The sequence below is a fragment of the Myxine glutinosa genome, chromosome 4, assembly GCF_964187855.1.
Source record: "Myxine glutinosa chromosome 4, kmMyxGlut1.1, whole genome shotgun sequence".
Lineage (NCBI taxonomy): Eukaryota > Metazoa > Chordata > Myxini > Myxiniformes > Myxinidae > Myxine > Myxine glutinosa.
The window spans coordinates 50,629,166-50,650,454 of NC_136264.1; the positions used below are offsets into that span (position 1 = coordinate 50,629,166).

At 44.6% G+C, this 21,289-nt stretch overlaps 2 protein-coding genes across 6 annotated transcripts in view; both read right to left on the reverse strand.

The window, feature by feature from the left end:
• Nucleotides 1-14,135: 14,135 nt before the first annotated feature.
• LOC144891477 (uncharacterized) lies at nt 14,136-19,166 on the reverse strand (the record flags this gene model as incomplete). The annotated part of the gene is made up of 1 exon (XM_078775096.1): nt 14,136-19,166. A coding segment is annotated over one exon (1,392 nt), but the record flags the coding sequence as incomplete, so codon positions are not given.
• LOC137415472 (CCR4-NOT transcription complex subunit 6-like-B) overlaps nt 19,164-21,289 on the reverse strand; it is a 93,698-nt gene continuing 91,572 nt past the window's right edge. For all 5 annotated transcript variants that reach the window (XM_078775690.1, XM_078775687.1, XM_078775689.1 and 2 more), the window contains one exon: nt 19,164-20,224. In XM_078775690.1, coding sequence (XP_078631816.1) covers nt 20,000-20,224 — 225 coding nt within the window. In that variant the 3' untranslated portion in view covers nt 19,164-19,999. The remainder of the gene's footprint in view (nt 20,225-21,289) is intronic.

Sequence of the window (21,289 nt, forward strand, 5' to 3'; positions counted from 1 at the left end):
GCATGTCCGATGACCGCACTCGTAGACGCCTGCTTGCGGAGAGAAGACTGACGTTCCAAAATGCCAGAGACACCGCCATTTCCATGGAAGGTGCTGAACGCAACGCTACAAGCATCGGTGCCACTCGCTCGTCTGGTACCAGCCCTGCTGTGAATCGGTTGGATCATGTTCAGCCAAAACGTTGGAACAAGACTCCCCGTCAGAAGCCAGTGCAGTCTCAAACCCACAACAAATGTTTTCGGTGCAACGGAAAGCACTCTCCGGAGACGTGTTGGTTCAAAGATGCCACCTGCCATTTCTGTTCGAAAACTGGCCATATTGTTCCATCTTGCATCACTTGCAAATCGGGAAAAGGAAAAGCTGCTGACAAGATTCATCAGTTTATCGGTTCGGAGGAACCTGAGCTTGACCAGGTGAGCTCTGTTTCCGACAACTCAGAATCGTATGACCTGCTTCATATTGATTCTCACCATAGGCGGGACCCTCTTCTTGCCAATGTTGTTGTCAACAATCGACCATTGCAAATGGAAGTCGACACTGGTGCGGCCGTCTCGCTCATCAGCCATGCTGTTTTCACAAACCTGTGGAGTGATGCTGACCGACCCCATTTGAAACCTACTACCTATGGACTCTCCACCTATACAGGTGAGAAGATTGTTCCCTGCGGTACATGTGACGTCAGGGTGGGCTACGATAACCGTGAGTTTCACCTACCCCTGATCGTCATTCCTGTAAAGGGCCCTTCCTTACTCGGTAGGAACTGGTTGAGCATAATTCGACTGAAGTGGAAAAGCATTCATCAACTCCGGGCAGCCAACGTTTCTCCTACCGCAGCATACACCCTCAAAAATGTGCTGGATACGTACCCGGATGTCTTCAAGGATGAGCTTGGAACCTTGAAAGGACATACGGCTAAACTCAGGGTTGACCGGGATGCCAATCCTATATTTTGCAGGGCTCGCCCAGTCCCTTTCGCCCTGCGTGAGCGGATTGACAAGGAACTGGATCCTCTTGAAAATCTGGGGATCATCGAGCAAATCCAGTATGCCGAATGGGCGGCGCCCATCGTTCCGGTCATAAAATCGGACCAGTCCATCCGCATATGTGGAGATTATAAAATGACCGTGAACAAGTGTTCTTCATTGGATAAATATCCAATCCCGAGGATCGAAGACCTCTATGCTCGTCTCACGGGAGGCAAGACTTTTACGAAACTCGATCTCAAATCCGCCTATCTACAGCTCCGCTTGGACGAGAATTCGAAACAGTATCTTACCATCAACACGCATCGTGGGTTGTACAGGTACCACCGACTTAGTTTTGGAGTGAAATCTGCACCTGGAATTTATCAGTGTGTCATGGACAGTTTGTTTGCCGCCGAACGCAACGTCGTTTGTTACCAGGATGATATTCTGGTTACTGGTCGTACGGACGCGGAACATCTACAAAACCTGGAGAGAGTTCTGAAGAAGATTTTGGACTCCAGCCTACGTTTGCGTCGAGACAAGTGCAAGTTTATGGTGCCATCAGTCACGTACCTGGGTCATACGATTGATGCCGAGGGTCTACACCCGACAGATGAGAAAGCCCGAGCTATCAAGGATGCTCCTGCTCCACAAGACGTGACCGAATTGAAGCCATACCTCGGTTTGCTTCAGTTCTATGGTCCTTACATCCCGAATGTGACTGACGTTTTGGGCCCCCTTTATCGGCTTTTGAGGAAAGGAGTCTCCTGGAGCTGGGGATCCACTGAACAAAAGCATTCCAGACCTCTAAGGATCTGCTCAAATCGTCCAATGTCCTCGTTCATTTTGATCCAGAGAAGGATCTTCTGCTGACATGCGATGCCTGTCGGTATGGAGTGGGGAGTGTATTATCACACGTGATGCCTGATGGTATGGAAAGACCGGTTGCATTTGCATCCAGAACATTGTCCCCGGCAGAGAAGAACTATTCCCAACTTGACAAGGAAGGATTGGGAATCGTTTTCGGCGTCAGCAAATTTCGCCAGTACCTTCTTGGACATCATTTCACGATTCGCACTGATCACAAGCCGCTGATCAGTCTGTTTGGTCCAACTAAGGCGACATCTGACACACTACCGCCCAGGATCATCCGCTGGTCCCTGTTTCTCGCTGCTTATGACTACACCATATGTTATAAGCCCGGTTTGTCTATAACAAATGCAGATGCCATGAGTCGGTTACCCCTTCCAGAATCCGTTGATGATTCGCCGACACCAGGATCCATTATCGCACTGATGGATCATCTGGAAGATTGTGCTGTCGATTCCGGCCAGATCCGCACTCATACTCGACGAGACCCCGTTCTGTCCAGAACTGTCCAGGCTGTACAGTGTACAGCTTGGATGGTATTTGCTACCTGAGGGTGACCCAGATTTTGCGGCTTTTAAAGCACGTAAAAACGAACTCAGCGTGGAAAATGGTTGCCTACTCTGGGGATGTCGTGTCGTGATCCTGAAAAATCTGCGTTCCAGGGTCATGGATGAAATCCATGACTGTCACCCCGGGATTGTGAAGATGAAGTCACTCGCCAGAAACTATGTGTGGTGGCCGAATCTTGATACTGATATCGAACATCATTGTTCGACATTGTTACCCCTGCCAGAGCACCCGGAATACACCTGCGAAAGCGCCACTGCATCCCTGGGAATGGCCCAGCGAACCGTGGCATCGCCTACATCTCGATTATGCCGGGCCTATTAACGGCAGCATGATTCTAATAATTACGGACGCGCACACAAAATGGATTGATGCCTATGTGACGCGTGGTACTACGTCAACCATTGTCATCGAAAGACTCAGACACTGTTTTGCCACTCATGGTCTGCCCAGGATGATCGTGCGTGATAACGGTTCATGTTTTTCCAGTTCCGAGTTTGCCGAGTTCACACGTCGGAACGGCATCAAACATAAGTTTGTCAGCCCACATCACCAGGCTTCAAATGGCTTGGCCGAACGATCCGTGGGAATCATCAAATCCGGATTGCAGAAACTTCAGGAGGGAACCCTGGAAACAAAGCTTTCTCGTCTCCTGTTCAAATACCGCATCACGCCACAATCAACAACCGGTGCAGCTCCGTCTGAGTAATTGATGAAACGACACGTGAGATCGACACTTGACAATCTCAAACCAGACATATCATCAAATGTTTATCAGAGCCAGCTTAATCAAAAGTTGGTGCACAATAAGACGTCCAACAGTCGATGTATCAACATTGGAGATCCAGTGTTTGCCCGAAATTTTGGTGCAGGTGCGACGTGGCTACCGGGGGACATCATCGAGAAGCCAGGTCCACTGTCCTGTGTGATTCGCCTGCAGGACGGCCGCGAAATTCGTCGACATCAGGACCACATAACCTACCGTCACTGTGAGTCGATAGAGCCTGCAGCATCGTCACAGTCAGGACAACAGTTCGACCCACCACTGCCGGAGATCGTCGTGGCCGCTCCAGCCGGCTCGGATGCCCCAAAAACCTCTGCGAACGCTACACCCTTTGTGGAGACCAAAGGAATCACCTCGGACTCTGTATCCACTGGTACACCGCGACCCAAAGGAATCACCTCGGACTCTGTATCCACTGGTACACCGCGACCCAAAGGAATCATCTCGGACTCTGTATCCACTGGTACACCGCGACGCTCAATGCGTGAGAGAAAAGCACCCAACCGGTTGAATCTTTGAAGATGTTTTTTTTCACGGTGACACATGTTCTATTTTCACGTATTTTCATTATTCTCATAACCGTTTGCACACATATTTTCACATGTTTTGGAAATGTTGCTTTTGAAATGTCAATTCTTGAAATCTAGCACGTATTGCTCTTGGTAATTTTGGACTTAAAGGGGAGGATGTCATGTATGAAGTGCAAATATTCACCGTTGTATCCCTACACCGTGACCGCATTGTATCCCTACGCCCCAGCTCGGATGGCGCTGAGGTGAATCAGGCCTGTATCGGCAGAGTGAATAAACGTGTACGACAATTGATCGTAGTTTGTCGAGATACCTTACACCGTGACGGTGAGAAGTGGTTGTCTGGGCTGTTCTCAATGCCGGCCGTGGTGAGAAGTGGTTGTCTGGGTTGTTCTCAATGCCGGCCTTGGTGAGAAGTGGTTGTCTGGGTTGTTCTCAATGCCGGCCTTGGCGAGAAGTGGTTGTCTGGGTTGTTCTCAATGCCGGCCTTGGTGAGAAGTGGTTGTCTGGGTTGTTCTCAATGCTGGCCTTGGTGAGAAGTGGTTGTCTGGGTTGTTCTCAATGCCGGCCTTGGTGAGAAGTGGTTGCCTGGGTTGTTCTCAATGCCGGCCTTGGTGAGAAGTGGTTGTCTGGGTTGTTCTCAATGCCGGCCTTGGTGAGAAGTGGTTGTCTGGGTTGTTCTCAATGCCGGCCTTGGTGAGAAGTGGTTGTCTAGGGTAATTATCGAGATTGTTGGAAGTCAGATTTTCCAAGTCAAACTGTCTGATGGTAGATTTAAGCGGAAGCACCTTGATCAACTCAGGTTGCGTCATACCAAACAAGCAGAACCACCTCTGTCTGTACCGCTACCTGTTGAACCATCCGAGAGAGTGCGTTTTATCGCCCCTCGTAACCACACCTGCACCTGTAGAACCTTTACCAGAAAGGTCCCCGACCAATGGCCTTCCAGTCAAGGATGTTTCACCCACTGTGAGCGGTGTCATTACCGAACAATCGGTTTCTGTTAGGCGTCCAACACGCCTTGATCTTTAAGGGGGTAATTGCAACATAATACTGTGATGTCATATCCTTTTCCGGGGCGCCACCACCTGTTGTGCGCCCATAGTGCTTTTACCTGTGCCATCACTTCCGGGAATAAACCGCTGTTTAGACGCTTGTTTTGTGTCTCTGAATCCCTCGATTTGCGATGCCATCAATCTCATAAAGACTGAACATATCTGTCAGTCGCTTATTGCACAAGCATACGGTAGCTCATCATTCATTTTAAAATGACAGGTTACTGTGCAACTTGATTTGATATACCAATCGATTAGGGAAGTGATTTAAAATGTATTGAATCACAGACACTCAATAACTTCATTCGTGGGCAGGGCACAGATAACAGACCCGATATGGTATCCACTCACAGCTCTATGATATGGAGGAACAACCGGCCGATGAGAATGTGTTTGCTGATGAGGCCACACGGCCGCCATATTGGGACTCCCAACCGACTGAATGTTGCATGTTAACTGAGTTTTAATTTTTACAGGGCTTTTCATGTTGTGGTGACTACCAAGAGCATCTGGCACAAGATCTGCCAGCAACCCTCTGATGAGACTGCCAAAATCAAGACTCTCTGCTCACCTTCACTCCTTCATTCCTCTTTTCTCCCGCCTCTGGAACAAACTCCCTCACTCTCTTCAATCCCACTCCTCCCTCCAGGTCTTTAAAACAGCTGTTCACCACCAGCTCTTATCTTCCCCCATCCAAAACCTTGATCTTTACTACCCCCGTTAATTCACCCCAAACCCAACTCCTTGAAAATCCGCTTTCTTTTCTGAAAGTCCTTCTAATGTCCATCTTTGTTTATCCCGTGTACCCCCCACCCCCAGCCCTCTCTTACACAGATCTCCCGATGTCCCTGTTCTGTACTGTTGTTGTGCTTCCGTCTCTCTCTCTCCCCTCTTTTCTCCCGCTCCTTTTATTATATTATGTTCTGTGTGTGAAATTACACGAGCCTTGACTAAGAATACAAAAAGAGAAAATGGCATGGTCTGTATAACGTAAACATCAGCCATTGCTGATAAAGAACAAATATTCATCGTTGTATCCCTACACCGGGACCGGGTGGTATCCCTACGCCAGACCTCGGATGGCGCTGCTGTGAATCGGGCCTGGATCGGCAGAGTGAATAAACGCGTACGACAATTGATCGCAGTTTGTCGAGATACTTTACATGGCGACGAGGATGGGATCACGACACGACAATGGCGACACACGCCGAAGCACGTAAAAACGAACTCAGCGTGGAAAATGGTTGCCTACTCTGGGGATGTCGTGTCGTGATCCCGAAAAATCTGCGTTCCAGGGTCATGGATGAAATCCATGACTGTCACCCCGGGATTGTGAAGATGAAGTCACTCGCCAGAAACTATGTGTGGTGGCCGAATCTTGATGCTGATATCGAACATCATGTTCGACATTGTTACCCCTGCCAGAGCACCCGGAATACACCTGCGAAAGCGCCACTGCATCCCTGGGAATGGCTCAGCGAACCGTGGCATCGCCTACATCTCGATTATGCCGGGCCTATTAACGGCAGCATGATTCTAATAATTACGGACGCGCACACAAAATGGATTGATGCCTATGTGACGCGTGGTACTACGTCAGCCATTGTCATCGAAAGACTCAGACACTGTTTCGCCACTCATGGTCTGCCCAGGATGATCGTGAGTGATAACGGTTCGTGTTTTTCCAGTACCGAGTTTGCCAAGTTCACACGTCGGAACGGCATCAAACATAAGTTTGTCAGCCCACATCACCAGGCTTCAAATGGCTTGGCCGAACGATCCGTGGGAATCATCAAATCCGGATTGCAGAAACTTCAGGAGGGAACCCTGGAAACAAAGCTGTCTCGTCTCCTGTTCAAATACCGTATCACGCCACAATCAACAACCGGTGCAGCTCCGTCTGAGTTATTGATGAAACGACACGTGAGATCGACACTTGACAATCTCAAACCAGACATATCATCAAATGTTTATCAGAGCCGGCTTAATCAAAAGTTGGTGCACGATAAGACGTCCAACAGTCGATGTATCAACATTGGAGATCCAGTGTTTGCCCGAAATTTTGGTGCAGGTGCGACGTGGTTACCGGGGGACATCATCGAGAAGCCAGGTCCACTGTCCTGTGTGATTCGCCTGCAGGACGCCCGCAAAATTCGTCGACATCAGGACCACATAACCTACCGTCACTGTGAGTCGATGGAGCCTGCAGCATCGTCACAGTCAGGACAACAGTTCGACCCGCCACTGCCGGAGATCGTCGTGGCCGCTCCAGCCGGCTCGGATGCCCCGAAAACCTCTGCAAACGCGACACCCTTCGTGGAGACCAAAGGAATCACCTCGGACTCTGTATCCACTGGTACACCGCGACCCAAAGGAATCACCTCGGACTCTGTATCCACTGGTACACCGCGACCCAAAGGAATCACCTCGGACTCTGTATCCACTGGTACACCGCGACCCAAAGGAATCACCTCGGACTCTGTATCCACTGGTACACCGCGACCCAAAGGAATCACCTCGGACTCTGTATCCACTGGTACACCGCGACGCTCAATGCGTGAGAGAAAAGCACCCGACCGGTTGAATCTTTGAAGATGTTTTTTTTTCACGTTGACACATGTTCTATTTTCACGTATTTTCATTATTCTCATAACCGTTTGCACACATATTTTCACATGTTTTGGAAATGTTGCTTTTGAAATGTCAATTCTGGAAATCTAGCACGTATTGCTCGTGGTAATTTTGGACTTAAAGGGGAGGATGTCATGTATGCAGTGCAAATATTCACCGTTGTATCCCTACACCGGGACCGGGTTGTATCCCTACGCCAGAGCTCGGATGGCGCTGCTGTGAATCGGGCCTTGATCGGCAGAGTGAATAAACGCGTACGACAATTGATCGCAGTTTGTCGAGATACTTTACATAAAGAATCGACAACAAGAGAAGCAACCGTCAGTCCATTGCTCATGTAATATGTGGTGAGCCTTGAGGGCAAAGGTGAGGCTGCCCGTGTAGTGGGGCGTGAAGCAGTGGAGGCGATGGAGCGTGTGCAATCACCAATCTTCATCACTTGTTTAACACACGTGTTTTTAACTACTTTATGCTCAATAAAGAAATCTTATTTTACACTATTATCCCAGCCTGCTGGCACTCATCATATACCATACGTCCACTCCATTCCTACGTTCCTCTAGGCCAGCCTATTGTGGAAGTGATGTTGGTGTTCGAGAAATGGAGGCCATTTACTTTAGGATTCTGGAAAAGGGTATACCAAGTAGTCAACTAGAACACCACTCAGGAGAGCGCATACTCCCGCCGTGGGTCAAGCTGGAATAGTATGATTTCACAAAAGTTTGAGGGAGTAGTTCAGTGACAACACAAGACAAGACAACACAAGACAAGACAACACAAGACAGACATTGCACAGATATATATTTAGGATATATAGAAGATAATGTTAAAAAAAACAAGGCAATTTCACTTACATTTTCTTATTCAGCGTTCAATTCTATATAAGTGAGTGTATTTTGAGGTATGTGTGACTTCAAATAAAATTGTAAGCCAGGAAAACGTTCGTTTCATTCCTTAGGGATACAACATGTAAAACTGGCCCAAACGTCAAAACAAAACTCGCACATTTTAAGTCGTACAAGCTAATGCGACCACTCATTCTTCTGGGAAGAATCCCGTGCACATGCTTGTCACACTTATAAGTCACCTAAGTCTTTATAAGTTCATCAAATACTGACACCGCGATTGACATTCGCTGAGGTAAATGTTGATATCTCTTCTGAGGTTAAAAAAAAAAAAAAAAAAAAAACAGTTTTAAAGCATTATACGTATCAAACGATACATTTTATGAAACGGGGAAACCTAATACATACGTTGGTGGTTTTAAAATGACAGAACATGTCTTTATTAGAAAGAAAAAAAAAGAACCTTGAAGACGACGCTGCTGACGAAATACACCGCTCTGACGCATAACCACGAGTTTAAACTACATTTACAACAAATATGAAAACTATTTTCATATCACAATGTTAACTGGAACGCCACTCAGTAGAGCGCATACTCCCGCCGTGGGTTTAGTTGGAATAATACGTTTTGTTGAACATCCCCTCTCCCCAAAACAATAAATGAAAAAGAAAGTAGGCCCTAACTGTCAGAGAATTTATTTTGATATATCTCGGAATTAGAGGAGAAAAACATCATTTAAGAATAAGAATAAAAGCTTTAATGCAGTAAAACAGAAAAAATCTTTCCCAAAAAAATTTCCAAAAAAAATTCCTGGATCTGGAATAATATCCTGAGCTTCACCAAAAACTAATCAATTCTTCCTTATCCCAAGGGCAATCATCCCACCAACTTTCATCCAAAACCGTTCAGAACTTTTCCAGATATCTTGTTCACGAACACACACACGCACACGATCGAATGCATTACTCCCTCGCGGGAGTAATGATTGGTACCACATGTTAAGAGAACCTTCAGGATGCTCAGTCCATGTTGTTATTTATCAGCACTTTTAGCATACTAGTCAGATCTGGAGCACTTTTGATTGCTAATAAACTCGAATACCTAAGTCCAGATTGTACATCTCATGTATCAGTACCAGTACTGAGCTTGAGATACCAAGATGACAGTACCACTGCAGCTGATGTACTTGATGCACTTGAAACTAGTGAGTTCATAGAACACATTACCCCACACCGTGTTCAGGTTTATACACTTCAATTGAAATAAAATAATAAAGTTCTTGTAAAAAGCAATCCAGACGTTTCGAACTATCGAAGCGGCTATGCACCACCTTATTTAACATGTCCAAGTACTGCAAAACTGGAGGTTCTTGGAAGTGATAAGTGTTCCACAGCGTTCAAATACATAATTCAATTAAAAATTAATAAAGATTGCAAAAGTCGTGTAAAAAAAAAATTCCAGAATTTACCGGCATCGACGTAGTGTCGATGACAGTAATTACACCACCCCATCTAACACGTTACATTATTTATTCATCCCTGTTGTTTGTGTCCTTTACAACGTCCCTAAAACAGTAAGTTTCCTGTTTGGAATGATTTTCAATGTTTCACTGCCAGGAAAACAGAGATTAAACAATCATCTCGCTTCTCTCTATGCATGTGTGGTTGAGAAGAATTCAACACCAAAGAACTGCTAAATTACAGGTTTGTTTTCCCAAATCATGTTCCGATTTGTGTTCAAAACCTAACACTCAATACACATTGCTTTCATTTCAGAAAGTATTCATACCCCTTTTCGTCTTCACATTTTGTTGTTACAGCCTGAATTTAAACTGGAATTAAATTGAGATTTTTTGTCACTGATCTACACATAATATCCCATAATGTCAAAGCAGATTTCTTTTTTTAGAAATATCTACAAATTAATTAAAATGAAAAGCTGAAATGTCTTGAGTCAATAAGTATTCAACCCCTTTAATATGACGCTCCAAATTGAGCTCAGGTGCATCCAATTTCCTTTGATCATCCTTGAGATGTCTCTACAACCTGAGTAGAGTCCGCCTGTGGCTAATTCGACGGAATGGACATGATTTAGAAAGAAACACACCTTTCTTTATAAGGTCCTACAGTTGCCAGTGCATGCAGAGCAGAAACTCTACCATCAAATCCAAGGAATTGTCCGTATAACTCAAATAGAATTGTGAGGAAGCATAGATCTGGGAAAGGGTATAAAACGATTTCTAGTGTTGAAAGTTCCCAAGAGCAGTGAGCTCCATCATTAGGAAATGAAAGGATATGGAACTACCCAGACTCTTCCTAGAGGTGGCCATCCAAACAAACTGAGCAAGAAGGATCTTGTTCAGGGAGGTGACCAAGAACCCAATGACCACTGACAGAACTACAGAGTTCCTCGGCTAAGATGGGAGAACCTGGTGGACTGACAACGGTCTCTGCAACACTTCACAAACCTAGGCATTATGGGAGAGTGTCCAGACAGAGGCCACTCCTGAGAAAAAGGCACATGACAGCACACCTGGAGTTTGCAAAAAGGCACGTGCAAGACACAGAGCATGAGGCAAAAGAGGACGAGGCACGAGGTCTGACAAGATGAAAATTGAATTTGGCTTGAATGCACAGTGTTACGTCTGGCGGAAACTGAGCACAGCTCATCACCGATGTAACACCATCCCTACCGTGAAGCATGATAGTGGCATCATCATGCTATGGGGATGCTTTTCAGTGGCAGGGACAAAAAACTTGTATGGATAGAGGGAACAATGAATGGAGCCAAATCCTTGAGGAGAACCTGATTCAAAGGGTAAAAGACCTAAGACTGCAGCAAACATTTAGGTTCCAACAGGACAATGACGCCAAGCATACAGCCAAAGCGACACTGGAATGGCTTCAGAACAAGATTGTGAAAGTCCTCGAGTGCCCCAGCCAAAGCCCAGACTTGAATCCCATTGAGAATCGGTGGAAAGACTTGAAGATTGCTGTTCACCGACGCTCCCCATCCAACTTGACAGAGCTTGAGCAAATCTGCAAGGAAGAATGGGAGAAACTCCCCAAATCCAGATGTGCAAAAGTGATACAAACATACCCAAGAAGAATCAAAGCTGTAATCACTGCCAAAGGCACTTCTACGAAGTATTGACTCGTGGGTTGAATACTTATGTAAATGAGATATTTCTGGATTTCATTTTCAATAAATATCTATCTATAATTCCAGTAATCTCTGTGTGTTTGTTTGTACGTTTGTTTGTCTGTGACCGCTGTTTCTCGACAACCACGGGTCCGATATACTTTAAACTTGCCAGGTATATTGCTGGGGACCCGAGGATGTGCCTTTTCAAGGTTTCATATTAATCGGACAATTACTTACCGAGCTATGTCCAAAAAACGATTCAACCAATCAGAGAGCAGCGAGCTATCGCGTGTGCCGAACGTGGCGAACACACTCTGCCTCGGATGGCACATTTGAGAGCGTATTCATTTATTTCCCGTCGGCAAACTATGTTGGCGCTATGTTGGCGTTAAACGATGTTTTAAAACTAATTAAAACCCCGGGGGGATTGTCACTGTACTCGCAAGCCGTTCGCCGTTCGCTTTGGCGTTGCGAATGGACCAAAACATTTCATGCACCAAACCATTTCATGTAAAGCGTTCGCCGTTCGCTTTGGCGTTGCGAATGAACCAAAACATTTCATGGACCAAACCATTTCATGTAAATAGAGGGGGGGATATAATTTTAGATATAGATATAGTACGGGCATGCCCTAGTATTAAAAATTCAAGGAACATGTTTTCACTTTGTCATTATGGGGTATTATGTGTAAATAAGTGACATTTTTATTTTATTTTAATCCATTCAAATTCAGGCTGTAAACATAACAAAATGTGAAAAAGTCAAGAGGTGTGAATACTTTCTGAACGCACTGTAAATGAAGGTGTTCCTCGATCATAAACTGCCGTTTGCAGACAGGACATTGATGAACCAATTGCTTAACCCCACCTCTGCTTCACGTGCATGGGCCTGGATAATACCAGAAGCAAATCTTCAAACAAGTCAGCGGAGATTGCAAGTACAAAAGGATTCAATCAACTATGTCACTTTCAGGTGATCCTAGGTGTTGGTGAGGAGCACTACAGCCAAATTGTGGACAATATCTTGAAGCACATAAATGACGGAATTCAATGAAGCCGTGACCTTGATATCTCACACCTTGATATGGAATAATAGACGAGGATCTTACTACCTTTGGTATAATAAAAGTGTAAATGCTTTGGCAAGAAAGCAGGGCATGCCTTCCAGGTATCGGTACACGGTTGCAAAGTGAGAAGTTTCGGCAGACCTACAAACGTTCCAATAATCTTCGATAGCACTTGTAAGTTGCAATGCCAGTGTATTCTTCAGCAGTGTGAATAAAAGAGGGTTTCTGCACTTCAGGGAATCAATACAGACTAGGGGGTCTTCCTTGTCTACTTGGTCATCTTGTGTCGATTTCCAAAGACCTGATCCCGAGGAATATGATGCTGCAAACTCTATATGTGGTGGCTTGCCAATCACAAAGATGATCACGAGGAAGAATGATTCCACTGTTTAAATTTGTGACTCGGAATTAGACGAGCCGTCAACACTTATGACAAAATTCATGATCGATGAAGTGTCTATCATTCTTTAAAGTAAGCTGCTACCTTTGACTACAACCAAAAGAAATAGCCACTGTACATTTTTACTGTGTTCTGAGAATGCAGCCGAAGAATAAGAAATCACTCACTCAGAAGTCAAAGGCAACGTCTCATTATTTTTCAGGCAGTAGCCAATTGTTTTTTTTCTCTCGTTTATTCTTCAAGTTACCTTGTGCATTAGAGTCTGAGAAACACGACACACTAACCATTGTATGTATTGTTATTTATTAAATGTTAATATCCAGGATTCACCACTCCATGTGAGAAATTCTGGTTTAGGTTGGCACTGTGGGGCAAGGTCTGAAGTCTGATAATTACCTCCGCCACCACAGGTGGATGAAGGTTATGTTTTCACCCACTGTTTGTTTGTCTGTCTCCGTCTGCAGAATATCTCAAAAAGTTATGGACGGATTGCCACGAAGCTTGGTTGTGCCACAAGGAGGAATTGAGTAGATTTTGGTGAAGATCCGGATACTATAATTTTTAAGTGATTCTTCACCATTGAGAGATAGGGCCACAAATGATGTATAACAGGTATCTCAAAAAGTTGATGACAATGACAACTGTCAGTTTAAACCTTTTGCTCAAATTATCTGCCGACACAAACCGACAGCATTCTCGGCAAAGCGTCCAATTCCTTAATGTGGCTAAGCACTTGATCTTTCGCATCACCGCTAAGTTCTGCAATATGGCAGCTGCTAGGGGGTTGAGTGGGCAGTCAACATTGTGAAAGTGATTTCATGGAGTCTGTTGACTCTAGAGGGAATGGTGGAGGTCATGGCACCCTGTATGCTATGGTTATATGTACTATATGTCACCTAGTTTTAGTGGAGGAATCATAAGCAGTTTCTGAACCATCCTTCAGATCAGATCAGAGCAGCATCAACATCATGGTGCAATTTTAAAACCTCCAACTTCATCCAGGTAGAGAGAGGGTCAATATTTAAAGAGGCCCAACGTAAACCTGTTTGTATTCTTCACTTCAATCGCTGCACAGAATCTTAATGCAATGCAAGAAGTCTTTAAATTAGTGCACGTCCATGGTAGACAATTAAATTCATGTTCATAAAATCCATGGTCACAATTGCAGTAGCCTATCGCTCAGCTAACCCTTTTGTATGGATCACAATTAAATACTTTAGACCGTTGTGGTCACTTGGTGACAGTTTGCAGTGCAAACAAAAACAAGAGTCACAAGACATTTTGAAAACTTCATTTAATTCACCAATCTGGATAAAATAACAAACATGCAATATTCAAATGGTTCCTTCGATGTACAAATATATTCATCCACATCTCACATGGACGCTTCCACCTGCACTTCCGAAAAGGTACAGTCTTTTGCACAAAGTAGTTTCCAATTTGGTCTCCTACATTTTTCATTCCTGCTGCGTATTTTATACAGTTTCCGCACGTGGGTCATTCGTGCGGAGATAGATGGACACGGACAACCGGATTGGGAAGATTAAGGCCACTGATAATTCGACTTGCAAAAGAAAAAGGAACATAAATTCACTTATTCCAAAAATTTACAGTTAAAATGCAAGTCGGCCTCGTCTCTGCCAAATTATAGGCGGACGTTAATACTTCAAATGAATATGAGGGCATTTTAAGCAAGTCATTACGGTTAAAGCAACACATCCATAAAATTTTCCTGAATTGGTCCAGGGCTTACAGGTTATTTATCATACGTGGCAAAACCACAATACCATCCCCTCCACACACACCAAAAAAATATATAAAAATACAAAATACATAGCATTTACAAATGTCTTTTTCATCATAAAATCAAATTACAACCAATAATTTTTGGTGGTAACATGAAAATAAGACATTTGGTGGGATTTTTGTTTTTTAACGTTGCCAGAGAGTGCAAGGAAACATCTATTAGTACAAGAAACACTTTATTCTCAGAGAAGAGAGACAGGTAAAAATGTACAAGGCAGATATTTGGAAAAAGTAAAAACTATGTCATAAGAAATGCAGATCTATGTTGGTTTATGCTCAAAGAATGTGGTTGTACATGAGTTTTTTTTCAAAATAAAAAGGAGAAGAATGAAAGAGCAGTCGGGGATGGTGAGGGTGTGGCCTGGAACAGGTTTACCGTTCTACTCCGGCTCAAATGTAAAAAAAAAAAAGAAGAAAATTCTTAAAGAAGAAAGTAAATGTTTATCAAAATACATTTGTCTTCACAGAAATAGTAATGAAAACTACAACTTTCATCAGATGAAAAAAAAGAAAACAAAACACAATACAAAATGGATTCAGATGATGAGGGGGGATAAAGTTATTGCAGTGATTTAGCTTGTCCCGTTTACCAATTTGCTGGTGGATATTGCACCAAAGCCAGAGCTTGTTCTCTCAAAACGAAAGAAAAACTTGCAGACAATTCGCAACAAGTTTAAAAACACATGAAAAACCCACATTCCCTTTAAAAGGCTGAAAGATTGGCACAAACAAAACTTTCTTGCAGCCAAGTTGAAGAAGAAAAAAAATAAAAATAAAAAACCTCCCTGCCATTGGTCCGATACATTATTGGAGCACAGGAAAGCAATCCTGCAAAGAAAGAATGCTCTCTGACACACCCTTCTCCATCGACAATGAAATCAACAGGACAACTCACCATTCCGATTTTGACATCCTGACCAGCAGGACGACGATTAACCTCTGTGATTAAGCAAAGCCACATTCACCTCCAGGCAGGCACAACCGGCAAGGAAGATGTATTTTGCACAAGTGCCAGGATAAAGCTTAGGTTGAACATGTAACTTTACAATCTCAAACTAAAACTGCCAAAAAACCCGATTACCACCACAACCAAAAACCTCACAGCAGGTACAAAGGAATAGAAAAAAAGGAAGAGGGGAGTGGGGGAGTTGAGAGGGGTGGTGGTGGACTGAAGTAACTAAGCGTGAGCTGGCCAATATTACATGTCATTCCTTCTCAAGGAAATAAAGTGTTTCTCTATAAAATGTGGACAGGGAGGGTGTATTTACAAGAGGGATCTGGAGTATACAAGGAAGAAGTCTATGGTATCCTATCCCTCAAGAGAAAACCTTCCCAAAAGCCAAGTCGGACTAGCAAACTTTAAATTGCTGCCTGCATGACGTGGGCTGGCACAGGGGTCAATACGGTGAAGGAAAAAAAGGAAGAATAAAAAATATGTCCAACTGACAAATGCAAAAATAGTATGTCGACAATACCAACGAGCTGCTGATGAGTCAAGGTACCGAGTTACCCGAATAACCAACTTACTGCTTTGCTTCAGCTTCACTTTAGGATCTCTTCTACATTCTTGAAGCATACATCGTTTTTTCCTTTATGCCAAAATGTTGGGAAAAAAGAGCACCCCAATTTTTTTCAAAACAACCCAAACACCAATGGAAAAAGGGGGAAGAAAATGACCAGACCCAAGCAGCATTAGTGGTGAAGCAGCAATCTGTCCACATAGTCAACACAAAAGCAAAAATAATGTGAAAGCAAAGCTTCATGGACTTGGAAGTGATTAAAAAAAAAATTAACAGGTTTAAAATATGAAAATATGCAGACAGACAGACACTCAGAAACGAATCAATAAATTTATGATGACCATTCCAAACAGCACCAAAAAAGGACGATAAAGACAGTTTCAAGTTGGAAAAACGTCCACTAAGCTATGAGCCTCCGAGCAGCACTTGGCTTTGGCGAGACCTGCGATGTGGACTCGGTCGCACGGAAAGCCAAAAACTGGCTTCAAAGCATCATGCTGGCTCTTTTTTGTTGTACCGATTCCGTTGGCAAACAAAATTATTTTCTCCACAATAAATCTCCACAATTTTCTCCACAAATTACAAGGGGGTTGGGGGGAAATGAAACTTATTTTCCTCTAATTGACTGGAAAAGTTGAGGATCCCCTCCGACCTCTCACCCCCTCCTACCCCACAAAAAATGAAACGATAAAGGAAAGGCAGTAACATTCTGACAATAAAGCGCCAAACCCCTAGCAGCATCAATGCACAATTTTATTTGCCAATTTGGTATGACTATCATTGCTCACACATAACCTTAGAATATTTAAAAAAGAAAAAAATAAATCTTTAGCCACTAGCTCTGTCACATATATAGTGTATATATATATATATGTGTCACAGAAAGCTTTGGGATGTTTGAAACAATGCCCTCAACACTACCATTTCAATTTAGACATTTCCATCGCAATTTTAAATATCGAACCAAAAAAAACAAAAAGAGTTCGCTAAAACATCACATTCCTCATCTATTTTACTATACTTTCAGTAGAAATTCCCAGTCGTATATGATGGGCAGCTGCCGAAAAACACTCATTACAGGGTATTACAAAAAAAGGCCCAATGTCAAAGGATAGTTAGACATACATAAACATGGGTTTGGATATAATAGACAAGATAGAGTGAAGGAGGAGGGAGAAGTAGGAGAAAAGTGACTGCAGTCCAAGGTCATGAGGCCACTCGCTTTTAAATAAAAAGTTTGTTGAAAGTTAAGAAAAACTTTGCACTGCTATCACAGTAAGCCGATCAAAATAAAAATAAACAAACTGGCATTATGTTGCTTGCATAATTTATTTTCTTTTAAAATGTCAAAGACATTTGAAAAAATACAATTTTTAAAAAAGGATAAAGAGTATACATTTTACGTGAAACGGTGGCATCAAAGTGGTGCGCTTTGAAAACATACATTGCCGGGACACAATTTTGTTTGCTTAACCTACAGTCCAAGATCAAAAACGGAAAGAATGTGCAACTTAAAACATGGTTTCCAGACAAGTGCATTCATTTGACCAGCAGAAATGTGCAAACCTGCTTATCCTGGCAGCAGGGTATCTAGGAACTTTTGTTTTTTTCAGGCAGCAAGTAAAGGTGAGTGCTGTGTACAGTCGGAGAGTTGAAATTGCACATACCTGTTGGGTTCAAAAAAGCACAAGCCACCCAGCTAAAAGGCAAAATTGCCATGTACTGCAGCCTACAATCCCACTTTTCTTTTGCTTCCTGCAAAATTGCTGGTTTATCGCACGCTGGAGGCCGAAAATGGTGCAGAAAGAGGCGTGTGAACCCACAACAACAAAAAAAGAAAAAAAGAAAAGAAATAATGACAAAAATAAAAGAAAACAAAGAACCACCTGGGAGACACAAAGTCTCGGCCCAGGTCCCACAAAGACACACGTGAAAAAAAGAGACAAAGAGAAAAGCAAAAATGGACATATAAAAAAAGGCGAATTTCTCAAGTAGAGAGAGGTAGAGACAGATGGAGAGACGGCGGTGGTGAGACCGAGGTGGAGAGACTGAGGTGGAGAGACTGAGGTGGAGAGTCTGAGGTGGAGAGTCTGAGGTGGAGAGTCTGAGGTGGAGAGTCTGAGGTGGAGAGTCTGAGGTGGAAAGACCGAGGTGGAGAGACCGAGGTGGAGAGACCGAGGTGGAGAGTCCGAGGTGGGGAGTCCGAGGTGGGGAGTCCGAGGTGGAGAGTCCGAGGTGGAGAGTCCGAGGTGGAGAGACCGAGGTGGAGAGACGGTGGTGGAGAGAGACTGAGGTGGAGAGAGACTGCTGAGAGAGGCGGCGGTGGAGAGAGGCGGCGGTGGAGAGAGGCGGCGGTGGAGAGAGGCGGCGGTGGAGAGAGGCGGCGGTGGAGAGAGGCGGCGGTGGAGAGAGGCGGCGGTGGAGAGAGGCGGCGGTGGAGAGAGGCGGCGGTGGAGAGAGGCGGCGGTGGAGAGAGGCGGCGGTGGAGAGAGGCGGCGGTGGAGAGAGGCGGCGGTGGAGAGAGGCGGCGGTGGAGAGAGGCGGCGGTGGAGAGAGGCGGCGGTGGAGAGAGGCGGCGGTGGAGAGAGGCGGCGGTGGAGAGAGGCGGCGGTGGAGAGAGGCGGCGGTGGAGAGAGGTGGCGGTGGAGAGAGGCGGTGGTGGAGAGAGACGGCGGTGGAGAGAGGCGGCGGTGGAGAGAGACGGCGGTGGAGAGAGACGGCGGTGGAGAGAGACGGCGGTGGAGAGAGGCGGCGGTGGAGAGAGGCGGCGGGGGCGAGAGGCGGCGGTGGAGAGAGGCGGCGGTGGCGAGAGACGGAGGTGGAGAGAGGCGGAGGTGGAGAGAGGCGGCGGTGGAGAGAGGTGGCGGGGGCGAGAGACGGCGGTGGAGAGAGGCGGCGGTGGAGAGAGGCGGCGGTGGAGAGAGGTGGCGGGGGCGAGAGACGGCGGTGGAGAAAGACGGCAATAGAGATAAAGAGAGAATTTCATTTCATGCGTACGTGCTTGCTGTGGTGGAAAGGTTGTTATTAGGATTGCAGGCTGGCTGCGTTTGTCTGACACACGAGCTGGCCTGTGTGCAGACTGAAGTTTAGCCCAAATGTTGCCTGCCAGTCTAGTCTCCATTTATCCTGTTCTTGTGGTAGCTTGTGCTGGTTCTGTCCTACACGCAGCTTGTGGTGCATGGCACTAACTGCCATATGAATTAAAAATATTGGAAATATATTCAGCTGAAGGTGATGTTTTCATCAAAAAAGTAGTTTGTATTCTTCTAGTCTTTAAAAAACCTCACATTCAGAAAAATGTTACCCTGAGTCTATTACATGTTTACACGGAAAACACCAGCATGAAAACGTCTCTGCTCCACATGAAAACAAATGGACTGCAGCAAAGTACGCACGCTTGTACAAGGTAGGTGGAATCAACAGAGCATGGGTAATGACATTGTGGATGTAAAACATGAAGCACCGGAACGCCACAACTTTGATTTCCGCTCTCCTGAAAAACCCACATATCCTAACTCTCAAGGAACAGAACAGATTTATCAAAAAGGACAAAATCAAACCAAAACATGACTATAGGTACACGCCACAATAATTCATTGGGAGGATCGCTGCAAAACTCGACACTTTTACGTCCACAAAGCTGGCAGGACAGGCAAGCCCAGTGTCTTGTAGTTATTCGGGTGCTCGTCTGGAGGAGCTGGGCAAGGACGTCGGTGGCTGAGCGTGGCAGTGAAGACTTGCAGACAGGAGGAAGAGAAGAAGAGGCCAGGAGAGCGGCGGAGGTAAAGGAAATGGCGTGCCGGCACATTGCTCCACTACCTTCGCCCGGGCAAGTGAATGCCGTTCGGGAGAGCGATTGGCAAAAAGGTGGAGCTGGGCAACAGCTCAAGTTCAGCTAGCAGCGAAAAGTGGTCAGAAGGGATGTGTGGGTGAGGGCAGCCCGTGATGCTGTTCTCGTCCAGCCAATGTGGATCTAAAGGGCCCAGCACGCCCAACAGACCGATGTGTGGCTTTGAAAAAAAGATGTAGTCTATCATGCCCTGCAAATGCAGAGTGAAGCACAGCGGGTGGGGAGATTATAAAAATAAGATAGTCATGTGGCTACTCAAGCATGCGATAAATAATTCTTATGTGGCTTTATTCGTGGTTCACGAGAGAATTTTGAAAGCTTCAGGCAAGCACCTGAGTTCAAGTTCAGTTCAGGCAAGCATTTGAACGATTTGTCTTCAATTGTTACACATCCTTTTAAGTTATCTATGAACACCAAGCACCAGAACAAGAAATACTCTTCGAGGTGTAATCATTATTAGTGTGGAAGCACAAAATAAACTTGTTAGGCTGCCCTCAGAACAGGAGTTTGTATCGGCCATACATAAAATAGCCTACGCCATGAAAGTACATGAATTCACCTACGCCATTTTACTTTATGCCAGTTAACTATTCACTAACGAGTACTAGAAAAACGGACATCCAGCTTAACATACCCTCCAAAGGACGACATACCTTACGAGACAAGTGCCTTGCCTGTTGAATGTCTAGACGAGACATTGTAATTAAATATTTTGTCAGAAACCAAAAATGGACGAGATATCTCAAAACAAGTACCTATGCTACCTTTAGTATAGTCAATATAGCACCAAAATACCCCTACCCCCAAAAAATTGCAAAAAAGCGTTTTATGGTTATTTTTTGTACTTTAAGGCATAGTGAACAACATATTAAAAGTTGGACAGAAATGGAGCACGGGAAAGTAAAAATTTCTGACATTAAAAAATGGCCCAAATCTGCCCCCGTTTTCACTTGGCTGGCAGGACAGGATGACCACCACCCAAACCAGACCCAAAATTAAGATGGAACATACCAGATTAAGACCACCACCACTTATTAATGATGATTGGGGTAATTATGTTATAATCTAATTGGACCTGTTGTAAAAAGATAAAAAAATGTATAAAAAAAAAAAAGGTTTTGATTGTTGCGTACCAGCATTTTAATGTTGAATCTAAGGAAGCCTAAATGTCAAAAACCACTAAACCTATGAAGTTATCTTTTTGTATGATGTTTAATTATGATGTTAGCTGTCACATTACAGAGTTTGGAGGCAA